Raw genomic sequence first — 24,943 nt, 5'->3', positions numbered from 1 at the left:
CTATATTAAGATCATTTGTGTACATGTCTTCTTTCTTTCTTAAAACTGTAAATTTGTTAATAAAGCATACATACACAAATGTCTAAACATACACTTAATGTATTAAAATGCCACTGGAAACAGAGACCGTGCCACATTTATCTCTTTAACCATGGAGCACTTAGCACACTGCCATGTAGACATTTAAGGCTCTTATATGTTAGCTTAAGGAAGGTAAATAAAGGCATACTGGCATGACTACCAACCTCTAGAAAGGTGCAGACTACCTTGTGGTTTGTTAACCTACATGAAAGTTTATTTTTGGATTGAATATGGATTTGGGAATCTGATCCTTATCCCGATTTCTATATCTTTGCTCTAAACCTTATCTTCTCTCAAAGATTATGGTAGAGGAAGCTGCCTGTTTATCCCCACTCATTCCCAGTTAAATTTCTAGAAAGATGGTTTATTTTCCACTTTTATTTTTTGAAGTGATATTAGTCTAACCAATCAGAGAGTTCATGGAATTAAATATGTTAATTAGAACATTTAGAATTGTATCCTTGAGTGCATGTGTTATACTCCATTCCTTAGCCAAAAGTAATTTTTATTTTATAAATATAACTGAGTACTTAGTGAATATATTTTGTGATAATATTATTAAACAATATGATCATTAAAAATTTTCCTTTTGAAAATGTATATACCACAGTACAAGAATTTATGGAAATCCAATACAACCTTTATAAAAAGAAGAGTTACAGTTTTATAATTTACACAAAATACGTGCATTTCTTTTTTTCATATTCTAAAAGGTAATAAAATCTGTGTGGTAAAAGGTATTGGTTACTGATAAATCTCATTATTGCAGAATGGACGGTTTAAACTTCAATATGCATTAGTTTAACTGTATTCCAGAATTATTTCTTTAAAGTCATTGTTTAAAATCTCTTTAGGTTTTTCTCATAGTCGTTAGCTTATTATTTCACCAGCACTTATACTTTTCTTCATTGCTTTTTGAAACATAAAAGTGGTGGTATATGAAAGTTATTGCTGCTCATGTAGTATAAATATCTCGAGGTATGCAAGGTCAGTTCAGATTCTACTTTCTGACATTCTTGCTGGAGTATTAAATTTCTAATGTCATGCATAGTTAAAGAAAAATAAATTTTTAGTTGAATATAGTTGATTTACAATATTTTATTAGTTTCAGGTATACAGAATAGTGATTCATTATTTTTACAGATTATATACTCCATTAAAAGTTTACAAAATAATGACTTGAATTCCCTGTGCTATATGTTTAAGATACCTACTGATAAACTAGATACAATACTTTATTTAAAGCTCTAATTTTGTTTGTTTTATTATAAACATTTTTATAACCCAAATATTTTAAGTTCTTCTTAATGAGCTTTTAAAAGTTAACTATATTTTGTTGTCTAACATCAAAGGTAAGGGGATCAATAGATTTTAGCATTTTGCAACTAGTCATTCAGTTTAATGATAGGCTACTTTTATAGTAAAACTTACTGGTGTCAATTCTCTCCATTAAGGACATCGAACAATAGTAAAAAGCATTTTATTGCACTGTGCCTTTCCAATGTTGCTTTTATGCTTCCCTGGCAATTTGCTCAGTTTATACTTTTTACACAGGTAAGATGATTTTAAACTAATTTAAGTTGAATGCAAGATGTGCTTGCTTGTTTCCATAGGAAAAAAAATTTTTATTGAAGTATAGTTGATTTACAATATTGTGCTAATTTCTGCTGTACAGCAAAGTGACTCAGTTATACACATATATACGTTCTTTTTTTATATTCTTTTTCATTACAGAGAAATTTTAAATGTGATTATATTTGTGCCCTAATAGATTTTCAAAATATGGAATAATTATAAAGTTTATATACATGTGTGTTTTTTTTTTAATCATATAAATCTACCTTCTGTTAATGTGTTTGTTAGTTAGGCAGATATTAAACCTGCAAAAGACTTTTTCCTCTTATTTTAATCCATAATTTTTCCTGTTGGTATTTGAGATGATCTCTGTAAACCTTCCTGTAGATTTTCCTTCTGTCTGAGGAATCATTTTAGGAGCCAAGCTGCGCAACATGGTAAGGGCCATTTCGATTCTTCATGGTAGGGGATTTCTGCTTCTAATCCAGCTAAATGTTGGCTGTTCTGTCTGAAGAGCAGAATCTTACTGGACACCATTTCTCAGAGCTTTAATCATGGTATTATTCAGTGAATTGAGGCCATATCCTGTTTCTTCAAACAACTAAGTAACTAATAGCAAGAAACTGAGCTGGGGAAGCAGAGAGTAAAAGGTCAATTTGGATGAAATTTCCTACTATGATTTTTCTTTAGAACTCCTTTCCACCTAACTAACAAACACTGATAATATGTAATGATGTTCTTTATTGGCAGTGAGAAATTCTGCCAAGAATCCTTGTGCTGCCAATTGTCTACAAAGAATGAAGTTATAACCACAACTTAATTGATGCTGCATGTTTAAAGCATGTTAAGAGTATTCCCTCTGCCTTACTTCCTTATATTTGGTCTATAACTAACACAGAATTTCTGTGGTTTTCATTATTTGCATATGCCAACATAGTAGAATAGATTTCTAATGTGCATCATTTCCTGGCAAGGAAATGTATTAATTTAGCTCCTTCGGTAATTTTGATATTGCCTTAATGATTTTCTATCCATTCAAAAGTTATAGTATACTTTTACTTGTTGTTGTTTCTTTTTTTTGAGATGTAATTAACATTTTGTAAGTTTAAGATATACGATGTATCAATACATTATTATATTGCAATATGATTATCCCCTGATTAACACCATAGTGTTATTTAACACCTCTATCAAGTCACATAATTATTATTTCATTCTTGTGGTGAGAACGTTTAAGATCTAGTTTCTTAGCAACTTTGAATTATATGATACAGTATTGACTATAATAACTATGCTATGCATTAGAACTGCAGAACTTATTCATCTTCTAGTTGCAAGTTTGTATACTTTGTCCAACATCTCTCTAATTCCCCCACCCCCAAGCCCCTGTTAATCACCATTCTACTCTCTGTTTTTACAAGTTTGGCTTTTTTAGATTCCACATACAAGTGATATAATAAAGTATTTGTCTTTGTTTGACTTATCTCACTTAGCATAATGCCTTCAAGGTCCATCTGTGTTGTCACAAATGGCAGGATTTATATATATATATATATTTATATACATATATATGTATATTTATATACATATATATATGTGTGTGTAGCATGTCTTCTTTATCCATTCATCTGTTGATGGACACTTAGGTTGTTTCCATACCTTGGCTATTGTGCATAATGCTGCAGTAAACATAGATGTGTAGATATCTCTTCAATATTCTGTTTTCATTTCCTTTGGAATATGTACCCAGAAGTGGGATTGCTGGATCATATGGTAGCGGTATTTTAAATTTTTTGAGAAACCTCCATAGTGTTTTTCATAGTGGCTCCACCAATTTATATACATTCCCACTAACAGTGCACAAGGGTTCCCTTTCCTCCACATCCTCACCAACATTTGTTTTCTTTTGTCTTCTTGATGATAACCTTTCTAATAGGTATGGAGGGATATCTTGCTGTGGATTTGATTTTATTTCCCTGATGATTAGTGATATTGGGTGTTTTTTCATGTACCTGTTGGCCATTTGGATGTATTCTTTTGAAAAATATTTATTGTTCCTCTACCCATTTTTTAATCAGTTTTTTTTTCGTTATTGAGTTGTATGAGTTCTTTATACATTTTGGATATTAAGATTTCACCTAATAGATGATCTGCAAATATTTTCTCCCGTTGCATAGGTTGCCTTTTCATTTTGTTGATTGTTTCCTATGTTGTGCAGAAGCTTTTTATCAATAGTTTGATGTAGTCTCACTTGTTGGTTTTTGCTTTTGTTGCTCGTGCTTTTGGTGTTACAATCCAAAAAATCATTGCCATGATGAGGGTCAAGGAGCTTATTCCCTAAGTTTTCTTCTAGGGGTTTTATGGCATCAGGTCTTATATTTAAGTCTTTAATCCATTTTAAGTTAATTTTTGTGAGTGGTGTAAGATAGAAGTCCAATTTCATGTAAATATCCAGTTTTCCTGACACCATTTATTGAAGACATTATTTTTCCCCCTAAGTATTCTTGGCTTCCTTGTCAAATATTAATTGACAGTATATGCATGGGTTTACTTACGGTCACTCAATCTGTTCCATTGCTGTGTATATTAGTCTTTATTCCTGTACCATACTGTTTTGATTACTGTAGTTGATAGAGTAATGGGGGTTCCTTATATGTTACAGTCCTTTTTTTTTTTGCTGCTTTTAGGATTCTGTCTTTGATTTTTAAGTTTCATTATAGTGTGTCTTAGGGAAGGTATTTTTCAATTACAGTAATGGGGTGATTTATTAGCTTTGTGAACTTGCATGTCCAAATCTCTTCATAGGTTTGGAAGTTCTCAGCTATTATTTCTTTAAATAAACTTTCTGTCCTTTCTCCCTCTCTTTTCATAGAACTCCGGTGATTCTCTTATTTGATCATTTGACATTTTCATATAAATCACATAGACTTTCTTCACTCTTTTTCATTCTTTCTTCTTCTTTCTCCTCTGACAGCGTATTTCAAAGTTCCTATCTCACTGTTCTGTCTTCTGTTTGGTCTGTCCTGATGTTGATACTCTATTGCAGTTTTCATTTCATTCATTGAATTCTTCAGTTCCAGAATTTGTTTTGTTCTTTTAATCATTTTTATCTCTTTGTTAATCTTCTCATGTTTTTCATGTATTTTTATCCTGATTTCATTGAATTGTATTTCTGTATTTTCTTGTACCTCGTCGAGTTTCCACAAAACAGCTATTCTGAATTCTTTATCGGGTAAATCGTAGAATTCTGTTAGAGTTTGGTTACTGGAGGACTGTTGAGATTTTTTGGTGATATTTCATGTTATTCTTATTCATGTTTCCTTGATTCTTCATGTTCCTTGAAGTTTTGTGTTGCAGTTTTTGCATTTCAGGTTGCCTTCAGGTGGGATATATTCTTCATTCATCCTGCTTATATCTGGGGTTTTCTCTGACCTTATATGGATACACCTGCTTCATGCTTCTTGCTCCCTCTGTGGCAGAATTATTAAGCTTGTATGTCTTTTCTAGACAGGCCCACAGACCCTGGCCTCTTTTTCACATGAGCTCCTTATCTACTAGAACTCACTCTTACTGCCACACTAAGGAACATGAAAAAGGAGCCAGCTGCAGAGTCGGGAGAGGTGTGAGTTTAACACTCAGGAGGTGTCAAGAGTGCCTGCAGGCCAAGTGGAGGGATCCTTGGGTGGTTTTCTCAGCAGCTGGTAGGCAGGTTTCCTGCCAGAGTCCTGAGCACAACCAGAAGGAACTGCATCCTTTCAATGCCCTCTGATATTCTTATTTGCCTCTTTCTCAATCTCCTACCTGCCCCAGTCATGGAGGTCGCACCGCAGAGCTCTGAGTGCTGTGGGAAAGAAATTGTTTTTTCCAGCAATGTCCTGCATAGCTGGGGATGCCAGGCACACACTCATCATTCTCCTTTTCCCCCATGGGAGAGGTTGCCACTGGCTAGTTCAGGCTCTCACTGTGCCACCTTGGGGATAGGGTGGTGTTGACAAAGTTCCTCTTACTCTCTCTAGTGCATCCAAACTCATATATATTTTTGCTCCAATGAAGTGCTTGAGCCTCTCCTCAGGAAGACTGCATTCTACAGGACTCTCTTGTCTGTGGGTGTCTGCCGAAGTCAGCAGTATCCAGATTTTCTTCAACCATAGCTGAGAAGAGCTGGGATTAGTTCACTGGCTCCTGCTTATTCCACAGCCTGTACTGAGGAACTGTACTGTCTGCTTATTACCAGATACATAGGTGGGCAAGACTCCTTCCGGTACCCTTGGCATATGGTGCTGGATCCCACAACTTCCACAGAGGCACTTTTGTTCATGGGTGGATGCCAAATTTTAGTTGTTAAAAGGGGGAGGCAGAAAAGCAGGACACCTTATGCTGCCATGATGCTGACATAACTCCCAGCTTTTAGTTTTCTGAATTAACGTATAAAGTTTTGTTTGCTTCTGTTTTTTTTTTTTTAATACTAACGTGAAGATAATTCAATGTTATTTTTCTGGGAGTGTTCTAAGGCTTTTATTCTTGATTATATTTTTCACAGATTAAAGTTAAGATTAGTTCACGTCTCTTGCACATATTGTCTGAGAAATGGGGCTGAAGGACTCAAGGACTGGCTATATTTTAAAGGAAAAAAGTTACAAGCAACAATTGTAGAAACCTAAAATATTTGGAGTGAGAAGACCTTAAAGCATTATCATTCTTAAGAAACTGAGAAATTGTGACTTACTTATTCAGTAACTGGATTTTAATTTATAATATGCTCTATTTTCTTATATTTTATTAGAGAATTCCCATTCATGTAGGAGAGATTGTTATGACCAAGCACAGTAACAGGGGTAGTTGCAGAAAGGAGGTTATAAAATCAGAAGTGATAGAGATGCAGATTATTTCCGGAAGAGAGAGTATCAATATATCTATACAAAACTGGTTGTCAATTTCATATTCTTTCTTTATATAACTGATTCTTTGCTTGGGTATGTATAAAGCCATATCTCTTTTAATATTTAAATTAATGTGACTCCATGACCTCATCTTGCTTATAAGAAGATTATTTTCTTCCTACCCTGGAGTTTCTCTTCCAACGATAAGCCCATCGGCCATTTATTTGGGCCAAATATCAGGACTAGATGTTTTTGCCTCACTGTTGAAGCCAGAAATGAGACTACTTGTATCTGGAGGATTCAGAAATCTGGGTACACAGTCAAAGCCACCACACTGCTGTTTAGCAAAACTTACCCCTTCTGCATGGAATGTGACCCTCAGTTAACCTTCTAGCTCTCTTCCCTTAGAAACCTGCTAGTGTTGTGAGACCATGATGTTACTAGGCAAGTTGCTTGGTGATTGCCTAATTGCATCCGAGAGGAAGAAATTGTAAGTGAGCTAAGTTCTTCCTGAGGGGGATGCCTTGACTTTGGGCTTCCTGAAGTAAAGTGACGCTCTTAAGTGTCATTTCCCTTGCAGAAGTTTCCATGGGTTATGGATCTTCTAAGCCAGAGTGGCTTCTGCATTTATGTGATGTGCATCTTCTTTCTTTGCTCCTGAGTTGTCACCTGGGGTGAGGCTACCATGAAGACTTCTTTGAGAGCTCCCACTGAAGAGAAATATCTGAATCTGTCCTGCTGACAAGTCCTGTTTCCTGTCCTACAGCTTTCTGAATGAACCAGAGGCCAAGTGTGCACTTAAAACCCCCTGGGTTGCACTGATGTCAAGAACTCAAATTCACCTTATTGAAGATAGAAAACTCCTAACAGCCATAGATGCCAAGTGCTTCACACTAAAATTGGCCTGGACTGTGTGCTTTTACTTACGAGTGGCACCATTTTCTTTCTTGTAAATGTCTCATAGCACGCCTGCAGTGCTGAGATAGCTGAGTTGAGTCATAAGGAATTTCAGCATCAGCTAAATGCTGTCTGTAGAACCAGGCTTCTCCTAAAAAAAGACTGCAGTTCTGGTGTACAGTTCTTGTGAGTGAGCTCACAAGTTCAGAATTCTATCATCCACACAATGTGTTTGTTTCTCAAGTTCCTTGGGGTTCTGTCTTGCCAAATTAGGATTATATTAGTTTTTTGGAGATGTTAAAGTATTGGTGAGTCTCAGAAAGGTTTTCCACCAGGAGACTCATAGCTGCTTATGAAACTTTTTTCCAGTACCTTTGTCTTTACTGAACATCAAATTTCACACACCAAGGGGCTGAGAAAGGACAGTTTTTTGGCAAGTCAAATAAACCTTTTGTTCAAGAAGAGTCTTCGATCTACAAAACCTAAAAGGTCACCAAAATGTTTTTTTCCAAGGGGAGTTGATGTTTCTTCTTCTGGATGTAGAAGCAGCTACTCTTACTATAAATGTCAGCTTCTCTTTCTGAAAGCTTTGTCTGACCTTGCATCTTGTTGTTAAACTCAGTCTACAGGTTGATTTCTTTCTATTAGTTTGACAATGTTTATTGTGGCCACAGTGGTTAAAATATAGTTGATTCTATATGTGTAAACTAACAGGGAATCAAGAATTAGCTTACAGAAGGGATTTATAGTTTCATTCCTTATACACAGTTTTATTTAAAATTTATTTTAAATGCCTGTACTCATTTCTGATTTCAGGAACAAAATTGGTCCAAGCATTTGAACAGATTAAAAACTCTTTATTGTTTCATGGAAACAAATTTTGCCCTATCCTCAGAACTACTTATCTTGAGAAGTATGATGAAAGGAGGCAAGAATAGAAGTCAGTTTTCTACATTTTCACAACAGAATGTTGGCTCTGCTGCTTGTATCTCAGTGAGAGGGATTTCTTTTCAACCAGCAGTTCAAATAGCAACAGTCCAGCTATTAAGTATAATTTTCTCCTGTGAAGGTTTTTTTTTTAGCAGAAGTGTAAATATGATGTTTAAGAAGGGGGGTCTAGATCTGCATATCCTAATAGTATTGGTCTATGGGAGGAGGGAAAGAGAGACTAACATATACCAGACTTCAGTATTATAGCTTATTTAATCCTCAAGGAGTCCAGGCACATGGGTATTATTAATTTACGATTACAGATGAAGACACTGAGGCTCAGAGATTAAGTTAAAATCAAGTCGGCCTACTTCAGAGCACCAACACTTTCCAATTTATTTTTGCTGCATCTCTAGGGTCTTTCAACTCTTTTCTGTTGAAGGCCATACACTTGGGTGTGTTGTCTTATTTCCTTACTAAAATACCTTCAGTTTTCATGAAGCATTAATAAAAGAAATATGCATTTAAAGCATACTTCTATACCTTTTGTAAAACCATAATTAATTGAGTCTACTGTATTACCTAATTGCTTTTCTATATAAGAATCTGTATGATACATTTTTCATAATTAGTGTCAAGATTAATTTTCTTCACAAAGTAAATTTATGAACTTTTAACAACTATAGTTATTTTATTAAATGAGCTGGACACACTTTCTCACAGTCTCTCTTAAAACCTATATTTTAGACTTGTCCCCATCCCCAAATTTATATACATACTGTATTCTTTTCCTTTTCAGTTTGACAATAAGTGTGATTGCAGTAAATAAAAACTTTTAAGATCTTTAAAATATTGTGTCTTCTGATCAAAGAACATGATATATATCTACTTATTTAGTTCTTAATTTCTATAAATAATGTTAATACAGATTTTCAGAGATCTTTCATTAGATTTGTTCCCAGGTATTTTCTATTTTTGTTGCATTTTAAAAGATTGATTATATTTGTTAGATATGGGGTTCTATGTATGTTAAGCAAAGCTTGTTAATTGTGTTATTCTAATCTTTTAGATTTCTACTGTTTTTGTTTGCTTTCAGTTACTAGAGGAGGAATGTGCTAAAGTCTTCCATTATAACTGATTTGTCTGTATCTACTTTTAGCTGTGTAAATTCTTGCTTTAAACATTTTTTTTTTTTTTTTTTTTTTTGCGATACGCGGGCCTCTCACTGTTGTGGCCTCTCCCGTTGCGGAGCACAGGCTCCGGATGCGCAGGCTCAGCGGCCATGGCTCATGGGCCCAGCCGCTCCGCGGCATGTGGGATCTTCCCGGACTGGGGCACGAACCCGTGTCCCCCGCATCGGCAGGAGGACTCTCAACCACTGCGCCACGAGGGAAACCCCTTGCTTTAAGCATTTTGATGCAACATCTTTATGTGCACAGTTGTTATATAGTCCTTTTATTTTTATGTAATGAGCCTTAAAATTTTTTAAAGTGTATTTGTGTGTATGTGTGTGGTAAGAACACTGAACGTGAGATACACCCTCTTAATAGATTTTTAAGTGTACAATATAGGTATTGTTATCTATAGACACATATTGTATAATAGATCTCTAGAAGTTATTGATCTTGAATAACTGAAATCTTATGTGTGTTGATTAGCGACTTCCCATTTCCTCTTCCCCTCAGCCCTTGGCAATCACTATTCTATTATCTATTTCTGTGAGTTTGACTATTCTAAATACCTCTGATAAATGGAACCATGCAGTATTTGTCCTTCTGTGACTGGCTTAATTTACTCAGCATAATATTCTCATCCATACTGTTGCATGTTATAGGATTTCCTTCTCTTTTAAGGCTGATACTATTCTGTTGTATGTGTACAACACATTTTAAAATCCATTCGACCGTTGATTGTCATTTAGGCTATTTCCATATCTCGGATATTGTCAGTAGGGCTGCAGTGCACATGAGAGTGCTAATATCTCTTCAAGATCCTGTTTTCAATTCCTTTGGATAAATACTTAGAAGTGGAAATGCTGGATCATATGCTATTTCTATTTTTAATTTTTGAGGAACCTCCATACTGTTCTCTTTAGCAGCTGCATAATTTTGCATTCCCATTAACAATGTAAAAGGATTCCCTTTTTTTCACATCCTCACTAATACTTGTCATTTGTTTTTTTGAAAATAGCCATCCTAACAGGTGTGAGATAATATATCATAATGGTTTTGATTTGCATTTCACTGATGATTAATGATATTGAGTGTTTTTTCATATATCTGTTGGCCATTTGTATATCTTCTTAGGATAAATAGCTGTTCAATTCTTTGCCCATTTTTTAATTGTTATTAGTTTTTTGCTAGAGTAATATGAGTTCATTATATATTTTGGATATAACCCCTTATCGGATATATGGGGTATTTTCTCCCATTCCATAGGTTGCTGTTTACCCTTTCGGTGTTTCCTTTGCTATACAGAAGCTTTTTACTTTGATGTAATCTCACTTGTCTTATATCTGATAAGAGATTAATATCATCAAAATAAGAGATAACAAGTGTTGGTGAGGATGTGGAGGAAAGGGAACCCTTGTGCACTGTTGGTGGGAATGAAATTGGTGCAACCACTATTGAAAACAGTATGGAGGCTCCTCAAAAAATTTAAAATTGAACTACCATGTGATCTAGTAATCCCACTTCTGGGTATATATCCAAAAGAAATGAAAACAGAATATTGAAGAGATTATCTGTGCTTCTATGTTTATTGCAGCATTATTCATAATAGCCAAGGTATGGAAATAACCTAAGTGTCTGTTAACAGATGAATGGATAAAGAAGATGAGCTACATATATACACAATGGAGTATTACTCAGCCATGAGAAAAAGGAAATCCTGCCATAGGACATAGATGGACCTTGAGGGCATTATGCTAAGTGACATAAGTCAGACAGAAAGACAAATACTGTATTATATCATGGGATATAATATTAGGATCACGTATTAGTATTTAGTTTGGAATCTAAAAAAACCAAACTTATAGAAACAGAGAGTTGAATGGTGGCTACCAGGGCCTGAGGAGTGTGGGAAGTAGGAAGATATTGGACAAAGGTACAGACTTGCAACTAGAAGATGAATAAGTTCTGGTGATCTATCACATAGCATAATGATTGTAATTAACGTTATTGTTTTATATACTTGAACATTGGTAAGAAAGTAGATCTTAAACGTTCTCACCACAAAAATGAAATGAGAATTTCGTGACGTGATGAAGGTGTTAGCTAACACTGCAGTGGTAATAATACTGTAATATATGTGTATCAAATCAACAGGTTGTATACCTTAAACTTACACAATGTTTTAAGTCAAGTATATCTCAATAAAGCTGAAAAAAAATAACAGAGGGATCCTTGGTAGAGACTCTAAGCTTAATAAAAGGGACAAATTTCTTAAATCCAGTAAAGTTCTGATTATCCATTAGCTGGAATTTTAGTTGGAACCACTTTATGCCTTCCCCATCCATTTTGGGGGAGGAGGTAGGTAGTAAGGTATTTACGCTGGGAGAAGAAAAAATGACAGGAAGTTTGAGAGTAAGATATTAGCACCAAACTCCCAAATTCTGGGTAGTTGATCTATAGAATATACTTATAACAATTTATGCATTCTTTTGACTCTGAGATTCTATGACCTTGCCTGAGCTTACTTTATGAGGCACTTGATAATGTGTTGAAATGAAGTTTGCAGAGATATTCGTGTCCTTGCCTTTTTTTCCACACCACCAGCAAATAAGTTTCTTTAGGGTGGAGATAGCATTGGCCCTCTAGTATCCATTGAATGGTTTTGAATTTATAGCATCGTTTCTAAGAACACTATACTTTAAGCTCCAAGCAATTAAGTTATAAGCAAAGTTCTGGGAAACTATATTCAGGTAAATTGGTTATTACTTGAAAGTATTACCATCTTCAACTGGCACCTCTTGAAATAAAAATCTCTTTGGAATTCTTGAATGAATTATCCATTGTTGTTTTACTTATACAACAAATTCATAATCTGGTTACCACTAAATGTTAAATTGCATGAGACTTTTCAAAGGCCCAAAGAAAAGAATTCCTGGGCCCAGTCGTAATTATTATTGTGAATGCAGTCCTCTAAAATAAATGTTAATACTGTAATTCACAGCAGAGCTGTACAATTTTTAATGAAATAAAGTACAACCAAAATAAAATGTCATATAGTTAGAATCATAGGTTGTGTCACATTTTCAGACTGACTTCTTTCACTTAAGCATATGTATTTTAGGTTCCTCCATGTCTTTTCATGACTTGATAGCTCATTTCTTTTTATTGATGAATAATATTCCATTGTCTGGATGTACCACAGTTTGTTTATCCAGTCAACTCTTGAAGGACATCATGGCTGCTTCCAGTCTTTGGTGATTCCCTAAACATTCATGTGAAGGTTTTGAGTGGGCATAAGATTTCAGCTCAATTGGGTAAATACCTAGGAGTGTGATTGTTGGATTGTATGTTAAGACTATGTTTAGTTTTGTAAGAAATTGCCGATTTTGTCAGGTTTTTGGATTTCAGCCATTCCATTAAGTGTGTAGCAGTATCTCGTTGTTCTAATTTACAGTTCCTAATGTAGTATTGGGTTTAGCATCTTTACATGTGCTTATTTGCCCTCTGTAGATCTTCTTTGGTTAGGTTATTTGTTCACATCTTTTGACCTTTTTTTTTGCGGTACGCGGGCCTCTCACTGTTGTGGCCTCTCCCGTTGCGGAGCACAGGCTCCGGACGCATAGGCTCTTGGGCCATGGCTCACGGGCCCAGCCACTCCACGGTATGTGGGATCCTCCCGGACCGGAGCACGAACCCGTGTCCCCTGCATCGGCAGGAGGACTCTCAACCACTGCGCCACCCTTTTTGACGCAGTGGTTGCCCTTTCTGACCATTTTTAAATTGGGTTATTTGTTTTCTTATTTCTGAGTTTTAAGAGTTCTTAGTACATTTGACCTACCAAACCTTTATCAGATATGGGTTATGCAAAGATTTTCTCACAGTCCCTGGCTTGTCTTTAGTTTTCTTAATAGTGTCTTTTGTGAAGCTGGGGTTTTTAATTTTAAGGAAGTTCCGTTTATCAGTTTTTTTCTTTCATGGATCATGCTTTTGATGTCATAGCTAAAAACTAATCCTCAAATAAGATCACCTTGATTTTCTCCTATATTATATTTTAGAAGTTTTTTAGTCTGTGTTCTACATTTAGCTCTAAGATACACTTGAGTCAGTTTTTTGAAAGGTGTAAGATCTAGGTCTAGATTTATTTTTTTTTAATGCATGCGTGTCCAAGTCTTCCAGCGCTATTTGTTGAAAAGACTGTCATTTCTCCATTTTGTGCAGTTGTCAAAGCTCAGTTGCCTATAATTGTGTGGATCTGTTTCTAGACCCTCTATTTTATCCCTTTGATCAATTTGTCTATTTTTTTCTCCAGTACCGTGCTGTCTTGATTACTGCAGCTTTGTAGTAAGTCTTAAAGTCAGTTAGTCTCAGACCCTTTTTAAGAGTTTTCTCTTTGCCTTTGGTTATAAGCAGTTTTTACTATGACATGCCTATGTATGGTTGGGTTTTGTTTGTTTTAATTTATCCCTTGCTGGGGGCTACTAATACTTTATGAATCAGTGCTTGATTCTTTTTCTATAGATTCTGGGGACTTCTCAGGTATAATGTCTTTAAGTATAGATTTTACTTAATTCCCTCAGCCCTTTCTGAGATGTAAAGTATGACCTTTATACTATATGCTCTACATCTCTTATGTTCTTTCATATGTTGTTCATCCCTTCGTCATTTTATACTTTCTTCTGACCTATCTTCCAATTTATCACTTCTTTGTTTGGCTGTGTTCAACCTGCTTAAACCCATTTTTGACTTCTTATTATTGATTATTGTAATATTTAGTTGTATATTTTTAATTCGGTTCTTTATTTAATGGCTTTCAATACCCTCCTGGAATTTTCAATCTTATCTGTTATTTCTGTGCATATGTCAAGCATAAAGTCTATGTCTGATGATGCCAGACATGTTTTTGCATGGTTTGTGAGCTAAGAGTAGTTTTTACATTTTTATAGTAGAAAAAGAAGGAGAGTATACAATTGAGACTGTACGTGGCCTACAAGTCTTAACATATTTATTATCTGGCTTTTTACATAAAAAGTTTGCTGACCCCTGAACTAGATTGAGATTCTTCATAGATCTGTTTCTGTTGTCTTAGTGATAATGTCTTATCTCCTCCTGTATCTGATTAGTTTTGATGTGGTATTAGACATTGTACCTGAACAATTGTACAGTTAATTTGAGACTAAGATATTAAGTTCTTCCAGAGAAAATTAAATTTGTTTCCAGCAGGCAAACACAGGGACTAACAATCTTTAATCTCCCTCATGCAATCACAGAATGAGATAATTCAAAAGTGGGCTTCAGTATTTTGGAGCACTGCTTTGATTTCTGGTTCTCTCTTATAGTATAACCCTTTGAAGTCCCAAACCAAAGCTTGGGGACTTAGCAGAGATCTCATTCTTGGGGTTACCTGACAGCTAAGTGTGTGGAAATGTCTCAACTGCCTCTCAGCTAGCAGGCATCTGCTTCTGTTAGAATTGGCAGAAGAAGAAAAGTGACCCAAAATGTCATGCTCATCTCTGTAGATTTCCACCTTTTCTCTGGTCTTAGCTTCCTAATTCTTTTTTTGCTGTATTAGTAAGCTGTGGCTTTCATACAGGTACTTTTATTATTTTTTAGAGCTCTTCTAGTTCTCAGTTGGTTCACATTACTTTGACAATCATTATTGGAAATATAACTCTCCTCTTATATTTACTTTGCTTATGAATAGTGAAATGCTTTTCTACATTTTTTCACTTCTGCTTTTTTTATATTTTTATTTCAGATAGCCTCATTATTTCCCATGTATGTTGTGGGGTACATTGAGCCAAAAAAATTTCGGAAGATCATCTATATGAACATGGTGACAGTTTTTTGAATATCTTTATTGGAGTATAATTGCTTTACAATTTTTTATTAGTTTCTGCTGTACACCTGGTAACATTTTTAATATTTATAAGTCATATATTAAAATAAGATCTCAGGGTTTATAAAATAGAACTGACTGTTTTATATACCTCCTCTCAAGTAGTATTTAATACATATGATGTTGCTAATATTTAGAAGGATAACTGAATGCCATATTATAGCAACTATACTTTCAACTAGACTATAGACATTTTGTATTCTCTGAAACTTTAAAAAAATTTTTTTTTAATTACTATTGTCACTACTTTTGTAACTGCCTTTTCTCCCTGAGACCTGAGATTTTTAACACTTTGCATGAATTTGACACTCTGTGAAATTTATGTTTTTGCATTATTGTTTTTTTATATTAGTTTCCAAACACATATCCCTTAAGAAAATAAAAATCTTTTAGGTAAGAACATAAAATAAAGCTTCCTTAGTGAGGAAAATCCTCAAGTAGTTCAACAAAAATCAGATTAGAAAACTAATAGTTATAAGTAAGTCTTTCTTATTATATTCCTCCATTATTGAGTTAATAGAAACAATAAGATTTTTCCTGTTTTCTTTGTACCAAGTTAAAAATAGGGGAAAAAAATTAAATTCTGCTATATAGTATTTATGGTGTTGAAAATAATTAGAACCTATCAGTGTGTTGAAATTCTGTTATCACTTGGTCAGGATCTATTTATTAATCTTTTTATGCAAATAAAGTTTGTATTGGAAATGAGTATATCCCTGTAGACAAAGTATGCATTATGCTATCTATCTAATAACTATAAAATGTATTTATTTTCTGCAATTTTCAGGTTTCGGTTCTCCTTTGTTTTGTATTGATGTTTGGAAATCCAATGTATTTATCTTCTTATTATTCTTCGTCTCTATTGATGACATTGGTAAGTGTTTGTTAAGCTTGTGAAGATTTTTTTTTAACCTGTCAAATAGCAAGTTTACCCATTTAATATAGGTTAAAGAGAATAAATAAGGCCCTTTCTGGATTACTGCCCACATGAAAAATTTTTCCCAGATAATGCTTTTTGTCTATCTAATCCTTGCAAAATAATATAAGCAAAGTTTACCTTTTTAAGGCAATGCCCAAGTAAAATTTTTTTAAAATAATAAGGTAATAAGACTTACTTTTTAAAATATGCCATAATTTATGACAAAAATTAGTTATTTCCTTCTAAGTCACTTCAGTAGGCTAAATACTTACTGCAGTGACACTGCCATTGCCCAAAACGTTTTTGGAACTCCTCTGAATTGCCTTCACAGACTCTGGCACATTCTTTTGAATGTCCTCAGTGGTGGCAAATCTTTGTCTTTTAAGGGTGGATTTGATTTTTGGAAATGACCAAAGTCTTGTGAATAAGGTGGGTGATTGGGCTGGGTAATACAGATCTTGATCAAAATATAGTGTGACAACAAAGTAATAAGACCTATTTTCTTGCACGCATAAGGAAATAATCTCTAAAGATAGTTTATAAAGAGGAGTTCCAAACTGTTTTGAGCAGTGGCAACATAATTATAATAAGGGTGTAGTTTCTTCATGTGACTTACTTTCATGGAATAACACTCATTTAGAGTTGTATTTGGAATGGTGGTTCAGTAAATCAGTTTTATTACCTTATAGTCACACTTTCGATATTCATAAGCCAGAACCTGGAATGTTCTCCACTGGAATGTTCCTAGAATATTCTCTTTCCACAATGACCAGAAATGATAACTTACTACAAAAATACCAAAATATAGCACTTTTCCATGTGTGGTGCATTGACTGAATCTTTTGAGATTTAGGTTTTTAACATTTTTTCTCCCCATACCTTTTTTTTTTTTTTTTGCCTCCCAGTAAGTAATTTCTTCTCTTTATCTCTTCCAAAAGGCATAGGCCCTTTCTTTTCAACATTTTGTCACACTTTTTCAGTATTACAAAGTAGATGACTTGTAATAGTGTGTTCATCAACATCTTTCTATGAAAACATTTTTTATTCTAAAATATAGCACAGATGTAGAAAACCTCATAAAACCAATGTTTTATGTACTTAGTTCTGACTAGTACTGATAAGTACTGATTAATGGACTGTTACTTGTCAAACATCCTTAAACTACCGTCAAGTCAAAACTAGAACTTTTCTAACCATTCTAGAAGCCTTCCATGTAAGCTGCCTCAATCATAACTCCCTTGAGCTGCTCTAAAACAGTAGTGACTATCTTGACTATGGTGATCACTCCAGGCTTTTCTTTATAGTTTTATCACTTAAGTTTCTATTATTATCTATAGGTTTCCAATATGTCTCCCTGTTTTATTCCCCGGGATATTTTTTTTTATCTGGGTCACTGAACATGTGAAGGGTTCTGTGGTCTAGATTTTGCTCCTGAGTCCTCATGGTGCCGCTTTACATCTTCTTTTGTCTTCTGTATTTATATTAATACTTGGGTCTAAAACCTGGACGTGTTCAGATTTAATTCCTTTGGCAAGTATATAGTATTGTTCTTCAGTCAGGAGTCACATATTTATCTGGTGCCTCTCTTTTTATGATCAGCATTTGGTACCAGAACCATTAATTCAGTAGGGATTGCAAAATGATGATATTCCAATCCCTCCTTTACAGTTCACATTTCATATAGGAAAAGTAAAGTACATTTCTAAATGGGGGGAGTTGGGAGGAAGTAGAAAAATATTTGAAGAAATAATGACCAAAAATTTTCCAAATTTGATGAAAATTATAGTCTCAGAGATGAAGAATAACAGTAAATCTCAAATACAAAAAACATAGAGCTAGAGTAAGCATATTATCAAATTGTTTAAGATCAGCAATAAAGAGAAAATCTTCGGAGTAGCAATAGAATTAAGACATGTTAAATACAGAAGAACAAAGAGTAAGGATGTCAGCAGATTTTTCATAAGAAAAAAGTGCAAGCAACAAAACAGTCAAGAAGCATCTTTAAAATATTTAAAAATACTATCTATGATTCTATATCCAGCAAACATGTCTTTCAAAAATGCAGGCAAAATAAAGACTTTATGACCTTTATGTTAAAGGAGGTCTTTCAGATGAAAGGAATATAATATTAGATGTCAGTCTGGCTCACACAAATGAAGAGCCCTGGAAATGGTAGCTAAAGGTTTTCCTACCATCTGTGACAGAATGGATAGACCTTGAGGGCATAATTATGTGACATAAGTCAGAGAAAGACAAATACTATCTTTTCATTTGTGTCTTCTTTAACTTCTTTCAGCAATGTATTCAGTGTGTAGGTCTTTCACCTCTTTGGTTATGTTTATTCTTAATATTTTCTTTTTGAGACTATTGTAAGTGGGATTGTTTTCTTAATTTCCTTTTTAGATAGTTCATTGTTAGTGTATAGAAATGCAACATAGTTTCTTTGTTGAGTTTGTATCCTGCTACTTTGCAGAACTTGTTTATTCTAACAGTTTATGTGTGTGGGTGTATGTAGAATCTTTAATGTTTTCTACATATAAGATCATGCCATCTGTGAACAGAGATAATTTTACATTTTCCTCCTCAATTTTTCTGGTTTACCCATTTAGTTGTTTTCTTTTTTGCACTAATAAATATTACATGTATATTTTATTATACCCCCTCCTACTTACATGAAAGGTAGCATACTATAGTCTTTTGCATTTTGATTTATCAACCTATTCTGGGTATCACTTAGCAACCTTTCATAGATATCACTCCATATCAGTTCACGGAGATCTTCATTCTTTCTTGTAATTTCATAGTAAGTATTCCCTTCTGCATATTCCGTAGATAATTCAACCATTCTCCTAAGTCTGGGCATTTTGTTTATTTCTTGTATTTTGCATTTACAAACAATTGTGCATTGTGTAATCTGGTACATTTATATTTTCCTATTGTTGGAACTTCAGGAATCCTGGCTCATCTTGGGCCAATTAGATGATGCAAAATTCTCCAAATCTTAGTAATACACAGGCCTAAGATTTGTTTCTCATTGGAGCTTTTTGTTTTTCCAACACAAACTTGGGAATAAACGAATACCTTACCAACTTGTAGAGATAGTAGGAGGAGTATTCCTAGTTCCTGCATGTCTTTGTCAGTTCAAGCTGCTATAACAAAAATACCAGAATGGGTGGCTTACATGGAAATCTATTTCTTAACAGTTCTAGATGCTGGAAAGCCCGAGATCAAGGTGTCAGCTGATTTAGTTCTTGATGAGGGCTTTCTTCTTGATTTGCAGACAGATATCTTCATTGTATCCTCCCATGATGGAGAGAGCGATCATCTCTCTCATGTCTGTCCTTAGAAAGGCACTAATCCCATTTATGAGGTTCCCACCCTCATGATCTAATTACCTCACAAAGGGTTCCACCTCTAAATGTGTCACATTGGAGCTTAGGGTTTCAACACAGGATCGGTGGAGGGACGTAAACATTCAGTTGATAGCACCAAGGGTATAGTTTTTGAGGACCCCAGCTGTATGCATGAGTCTTAATTCCAGTTTCTTACCTTTCATAGTCCCAAGTCTTCTGCTGCCCTCCCTTTTAATACAAGCCCATAGTTGTAACCTTGTTCTACAGACCTCCTTAAAAACTGCCAACTCCTTAAAAACTCTCCTAACTAATGTTTTGCTTTTTAAAAATCACCTTCTTTTCTCTGGCACCTGGAAAGTTCCTTTTCTTTCTTATAAATTCAGTTAGATATATATATATTTTTAAACATTTTAAAATATTTGTGGGTTTGGAGAGGAAGGATTTTCATGTTAATTTAGACCACTAATTTTTCTGGATAACTTACATGTATGCTTGCATGGACATACCTTTCACACACCATCTATCTCCTCGGAGGAACTGCCCTGCATAAAACATCCCAAGTAACTCAGTAAGGAATTAACTTGATTCTAGGGTCAACTTTCTGGTACACAAAGCATTTGGCTTTCACCCCAAGGAAATTTTCCATGTCCAAATTCAGAAAAATCAACAATTAAGAAGGAAAATGTCTGGTGATAGCCAAGATGGAAGGGGGTGGCTGTGTAACTTTTGAAATGTAATTTTTAAAAAGTTAATTTAATTTGATTGTGTCATTTTATGTCATATGCATTTTAGGTGATAATTCTAAGGAGAAATAAAATTCAAAGATTGGATGCATCTGAACTCCACTTTTGGGTAAGGGTCAACATTTTTAACACAATTTCTTCAAATCCTTTTTTATTTCTATAAACTGAATACAGATAATATGCTTTAAAAATGAATGATTTATAGTTAGTAAATGTTATAAATAGCTACTTACATAAGGTGGGAAACCCTCCTTAGCAATACCTACAAGTCATTTTCAAGAAGTTAGTTCATTTATTTCAGCACTACCCTCAGGCCTTTCTTCTTTACTTTTCCTTCTGATATACCCTACTACCTTGCTTTTAATTTTTTTTTCTATTTGCTTTGAGTTTCTTTCTTTACATTTACTAACCTTCTCTTCAAAATAACTCAGTCGTAGTTCTGTCCCCACTTTCCCTTTTTCTGTTCTCTACATTTATCCATCATCTATCTTTCCTTTGGCTTCCAACTTTAGACTCTTATTATTTTTGTCCTTTTAACATTTTCCCTACAATCTCCCAGTTCCTTTTTATTTCAACTCAGCCACTACCTGATCTTTGTTTGACTTCTTTGCAAATGTACAAATGGATGGCCCATGTTATCTCTATATTTGTATGTTACGTTACAAAGTAAAATAAGTACCTTATTAAGTAGGCACTGCAATGACTAATTCTCATAGTATCAGACAGATGACATTCTTTTTCTCTAGGTCTTTAATGTACTCCTACTAAAAAATAAAATCTACCATATTAAAGAACTCTGTGATTACATATTATATATTGGTATGGTAAAACTGGAAATGATAAGAGGGTAGATAGCCACTCAGAATATAAACAAACAAAATGGAATGAGTTGCCAGTTTCTTATTGCTGGAAGCATTCTCCCATACCCTATGGTGAAAATACACTTGTTATTGAATGATATGACCCTTCTAATATTTTGATTTTTTTTCTTCAGAAAAATTGGCAAAGCTTGTTTTTTTAAAGATTAAACCAAGAAATCAACAGAAAATTTAAAGATTTTTATTTAATAATTTAACTCAAAAGGAAGTCAAAATTTTAATTACAAATTACTGAAAAATGACAACAAATAGAGCAGTATCTGTGGATGTTTAGGGAATTCTGCCAAAGTTGTGTTCAGAGGAAATTTTATTGTCTTAAATATTTTCAGTTTTAGACTGCAAAGAATAAAAAGCTTTCAAGTCAAGAATTTCAAAGAAACAAAAATCTAAGGAGAGAACAGTTAAGATATATTGAATGTTCAGCTTATACTTACGTTTTAAAACTGATATAATTAATACCATCAATCTCTTGCAAAAGGGAGAAATTAGTCATGGTAGTCATCTGAACAACACAGAAAACATTCTGGCTTTTTATGTCTTTTTTCTGGAAGACCGTCAAAAAGAAATAGCAAAGCTATTTTGTGAAATAGCACTTTTTCTTACAAAAACACCTGTTTTTGTAGGAAAAAGGGATAATCCATTCTTGTCAAATTGGGTTCATCCCACGAATGCAAAGATGTTTCTGGAAAATTTATAAATATAAATTGTCACACTAGCAAATTAAAGGAGAAAAATACTTTATGATCATCTCATTAGATGCAGAAAATAAATTTCATAAAATTAAACACCCATTTATGATAAAAACTCTTAGCACAGAAGAAATAGCAGGGAGTTTACTTAACCCAATAAAATTCTTCAGCAGTCATTGGTTTTGCAGGAGAGATATTTGGAGTATTCCATTTATGAAGATCAAGATAAATATGTTTTTTCACATTTTATTAAAGGTTCAAACATGTAAAAGCAAGAAAGTAAATAACAGGATTAGAAAAGAAATGGAAAGAAAAATCAAAATTTATTATATCATTATTTACATGTAAAACAAAATAATTATAAGAAATTATAAAAATTCAATAACATGGCTAGGTATAAGATTAATATTCAAAAGTTAATTGCATTTCTGTTCTTTGGCAACAAACAAAAAACATATTTTTGAAAATATGCTATATATATTAGGGAGAAAAAAATACATAGTATCTGAATAAATCTAATATTTTTGAAATTTAATTTTTTTTTAAATGTGTAAAAGCATTTATCATGTAATAAGGATAAGGAAAATTACAACTTGAATGAGAAAAGGCAATAAAGAGATGTTAACACCCAGATGAGTAAGATGTTGGGATTATTTGGCAAGAATTTTAAAGCAGTCATCATAAAAATACTTCAGTGAGCAATTATAAGTACTCTAGAAGCAAACAAAATATCACCAAAGAAATCAAAAATTTTTTTTAAAAAAAGGAATAACTTGGGAATTTAAAAAAAAATAATAACTTGAAAAATACTGTAACTGAAATAAAAAACTCAGTGAATGAGCTTCATAGAAGAATGAATATAACAAAGAAAGCAATCAGTGTACTTGAAGATAGAATAATAGAAATTACCCAATCTAAACAACAGAGGAAAAGTAACTGGAAAAAAATGATAGAGGCTTAGGGAAATGTGGGACAATAATAGAAGATTTAATATTTGTATTGTGCGAGTTCCACAGGAGAGGAAAAAGAGTGGGGCTGAAAAAGTATTTGAAGAAGTAATGGCGTAAAATAGATAGCTAGTGGGAAGCAGCCACATAGCACAGGGAGATCAGCTTGGTGCTTTGTGACCACCTAGAGGGGTGGGATAGGGAGGGTGGGAGGGAGGGAGATGCAACAGGGGAGAGATATGGGGACATATGTATATGTATAACTGATTCACTTTGTTATAAAGCATAAACTAACACACCATTGTAAAGCAATTATACTCCAATAAAGATGTTAAAAAAGAGAAGTAATGGCTGAGAACTTTCCAAATTTGGTAAAAGACGTAACTCTATAGAGTCAAGAAACTGAGTTAATCCTAGGTAGGATAAAGCCAACAAAATCCATGCCAAGACACATCATAATTCAACTTCTGCAAACGAAAGGCAAAGAAAAAGTCTTGAAAGCAGACAGAGGGAAATGATGCATTACCTTTAGGGCAAAACTGATTCGAATTTACAGCAGACTTCTCATCTGAAACTATGGGAGCCAGAAGGAGGTGGCACAACATTTGTCAAGTGCTGGAAAGAATTGTCAACCACAAGTTATATATCCAATGAAAGTGTCTTTTAGGAATGAAGGGGAAAGTAAAACATATTCTCAGATGAAGGAAAACTAAGAATTTGTTGCTAGCAGAGCAACCCTTAAATAATGATTAATAGAAATCCTTGAAACAGGAAGTAAATGATGGGAGAAGGAATGTTAGAACATCCAGAAGAAGTAAAGGACAACAAAATGGATGCACATAGGTCTAAATATAATAGACTGTTCTTCTCTTGAATATTTCCTTTCATGTGTTTTTGTTTATTTTGTTGTTCTTTATCTAGATATTTGAGTCCAGCTTTTCATTTATTTCCTTTACTCTCATTTTTATTGATAAAAGTTTATGAGGCCATGAATTTTCTTCTGATCATTGCTTTACATGCATCCCTTAGTTTCTAATATGTAGTTTTCATAACCATATTTAAAAAAATTTTTTTTTGAGTTTGTATTTCCCTTTCACTCAAGACTTACTAATAGGAGGTTTAATTTCCAGGAGGAGGGCCTTTTGGTCTTCTGACTTATATCTATTTTGTTTATTTTCTAGATAATTCAAGGAAGTGCTTGGTTTTGTGGGACAATCATTCTGAAATTTCTGACATCTAAAATTTTAGGTGTTTCAGACCATGTAAGTACTTTCTGGTTAAAACATTAGAATTTATATACATATTTAGTTGGATGAAGACTTTGAAACCATCTATTTTTAAATGAAACCTCTTCATTTTATAGAGGTTAAGTGCCTTCTTCAAGGTCCCAAACCAGTTATTGGCAGAGTCAGTACTAATACCCTGCAGATCTTTTCAACCCACTAAGAAGAAAGTATATCAATGAATGGTGACTTAGCCTTCTAGGAAAAAAATATGTTAAGTAGTTGTTTATATTTTGGTTAAAATACAAGTAGTTTGTTTAATAAGTTATTAATTCATTGTAAATGTTAACATATGAAGAGTCTGTACTCAGCTTTGCAATATAGAAGTCAAGATCTCAATATAATTTTATTTATAATTATAGATTAAAATTAAGATGTGATTTGATATTTTTAAAGTTTTTCTTGTATAAAGAGAATGATAAAACTTCTCTGTCTTTTCAACTTCTGGAAAATATATGGACCACGTCCCTCATGCATGTTGTTTCTGTCTGTTTTAAGGCTAATACCTCAAATAATGGCCCTTTTCAAAGCAAAAGTTCCTATTTACTAGTTTGTTTTGGGAATAGAAAACAATGCATGATTTTAACTTTTGATTTTTCAGCACTCTCTGTTTGTATATGAGGATAGATGAGTGTATCATACAATAATCTACTCTGAAATTTACCTTATGTAGTACTCTCCAATTAGGACTCTGTCTAAT

At 33.8% G+C, this 24,943-nt stretch overlaps 1 protein-coding gene across 1 annotated transcript in view; it reads left to right on the top strand.

Moving 5' to 3' along the window:
* Positions 1-24,943, top strand: part of DPY19L2 (dpy-19 like 2) — an 89,571-nt gene that overhangs the window by 27,735 nt on the left and 36,893 nt on the right. The window contains exons 9-13 of the mRNA XM_067746700.1: positions 1,536-1,635; positions 15,291-15,368; positions 16,219-16,305; positions 20,496-20,555; positions 24,142-24,222. Coding sequence (XP_067602801.1) covers positions 1,536-1,635; positions 15,291-15,368; positions 16,219-16,305; positions 20,496-20,555; positions 24,142-24,222 — 406 coding nt within the window. The remainder of the gene's footprint in view (positions 1-1,535; positions 1,636-15,290; positions 15,369-16,218; positions 16,306-20,495; positions 20,556-24,141; positions 24,223-24,943) is intronic.

This window comes from Pseudorca crassidens, chromosome 8, assembly GCF_039906515.1.
Source record: "Pseudorca crassidens isolate mPseCra1 chromosome 8, mPseCra1.hap1, whole genome shotgun sequence".
NCBI classification, from domain to species: Eukaryota; Metazoa; Chordata; class Mammalia; order Artiodactyla; family Delphinidae; genus Pseudorca; species Pseudorca crassidens.
The sequence above is the reverse complement of the archived record's forward strand: the minus strand, read 5'-3'. Positions and strand labels throughout refer to the sequence as shown.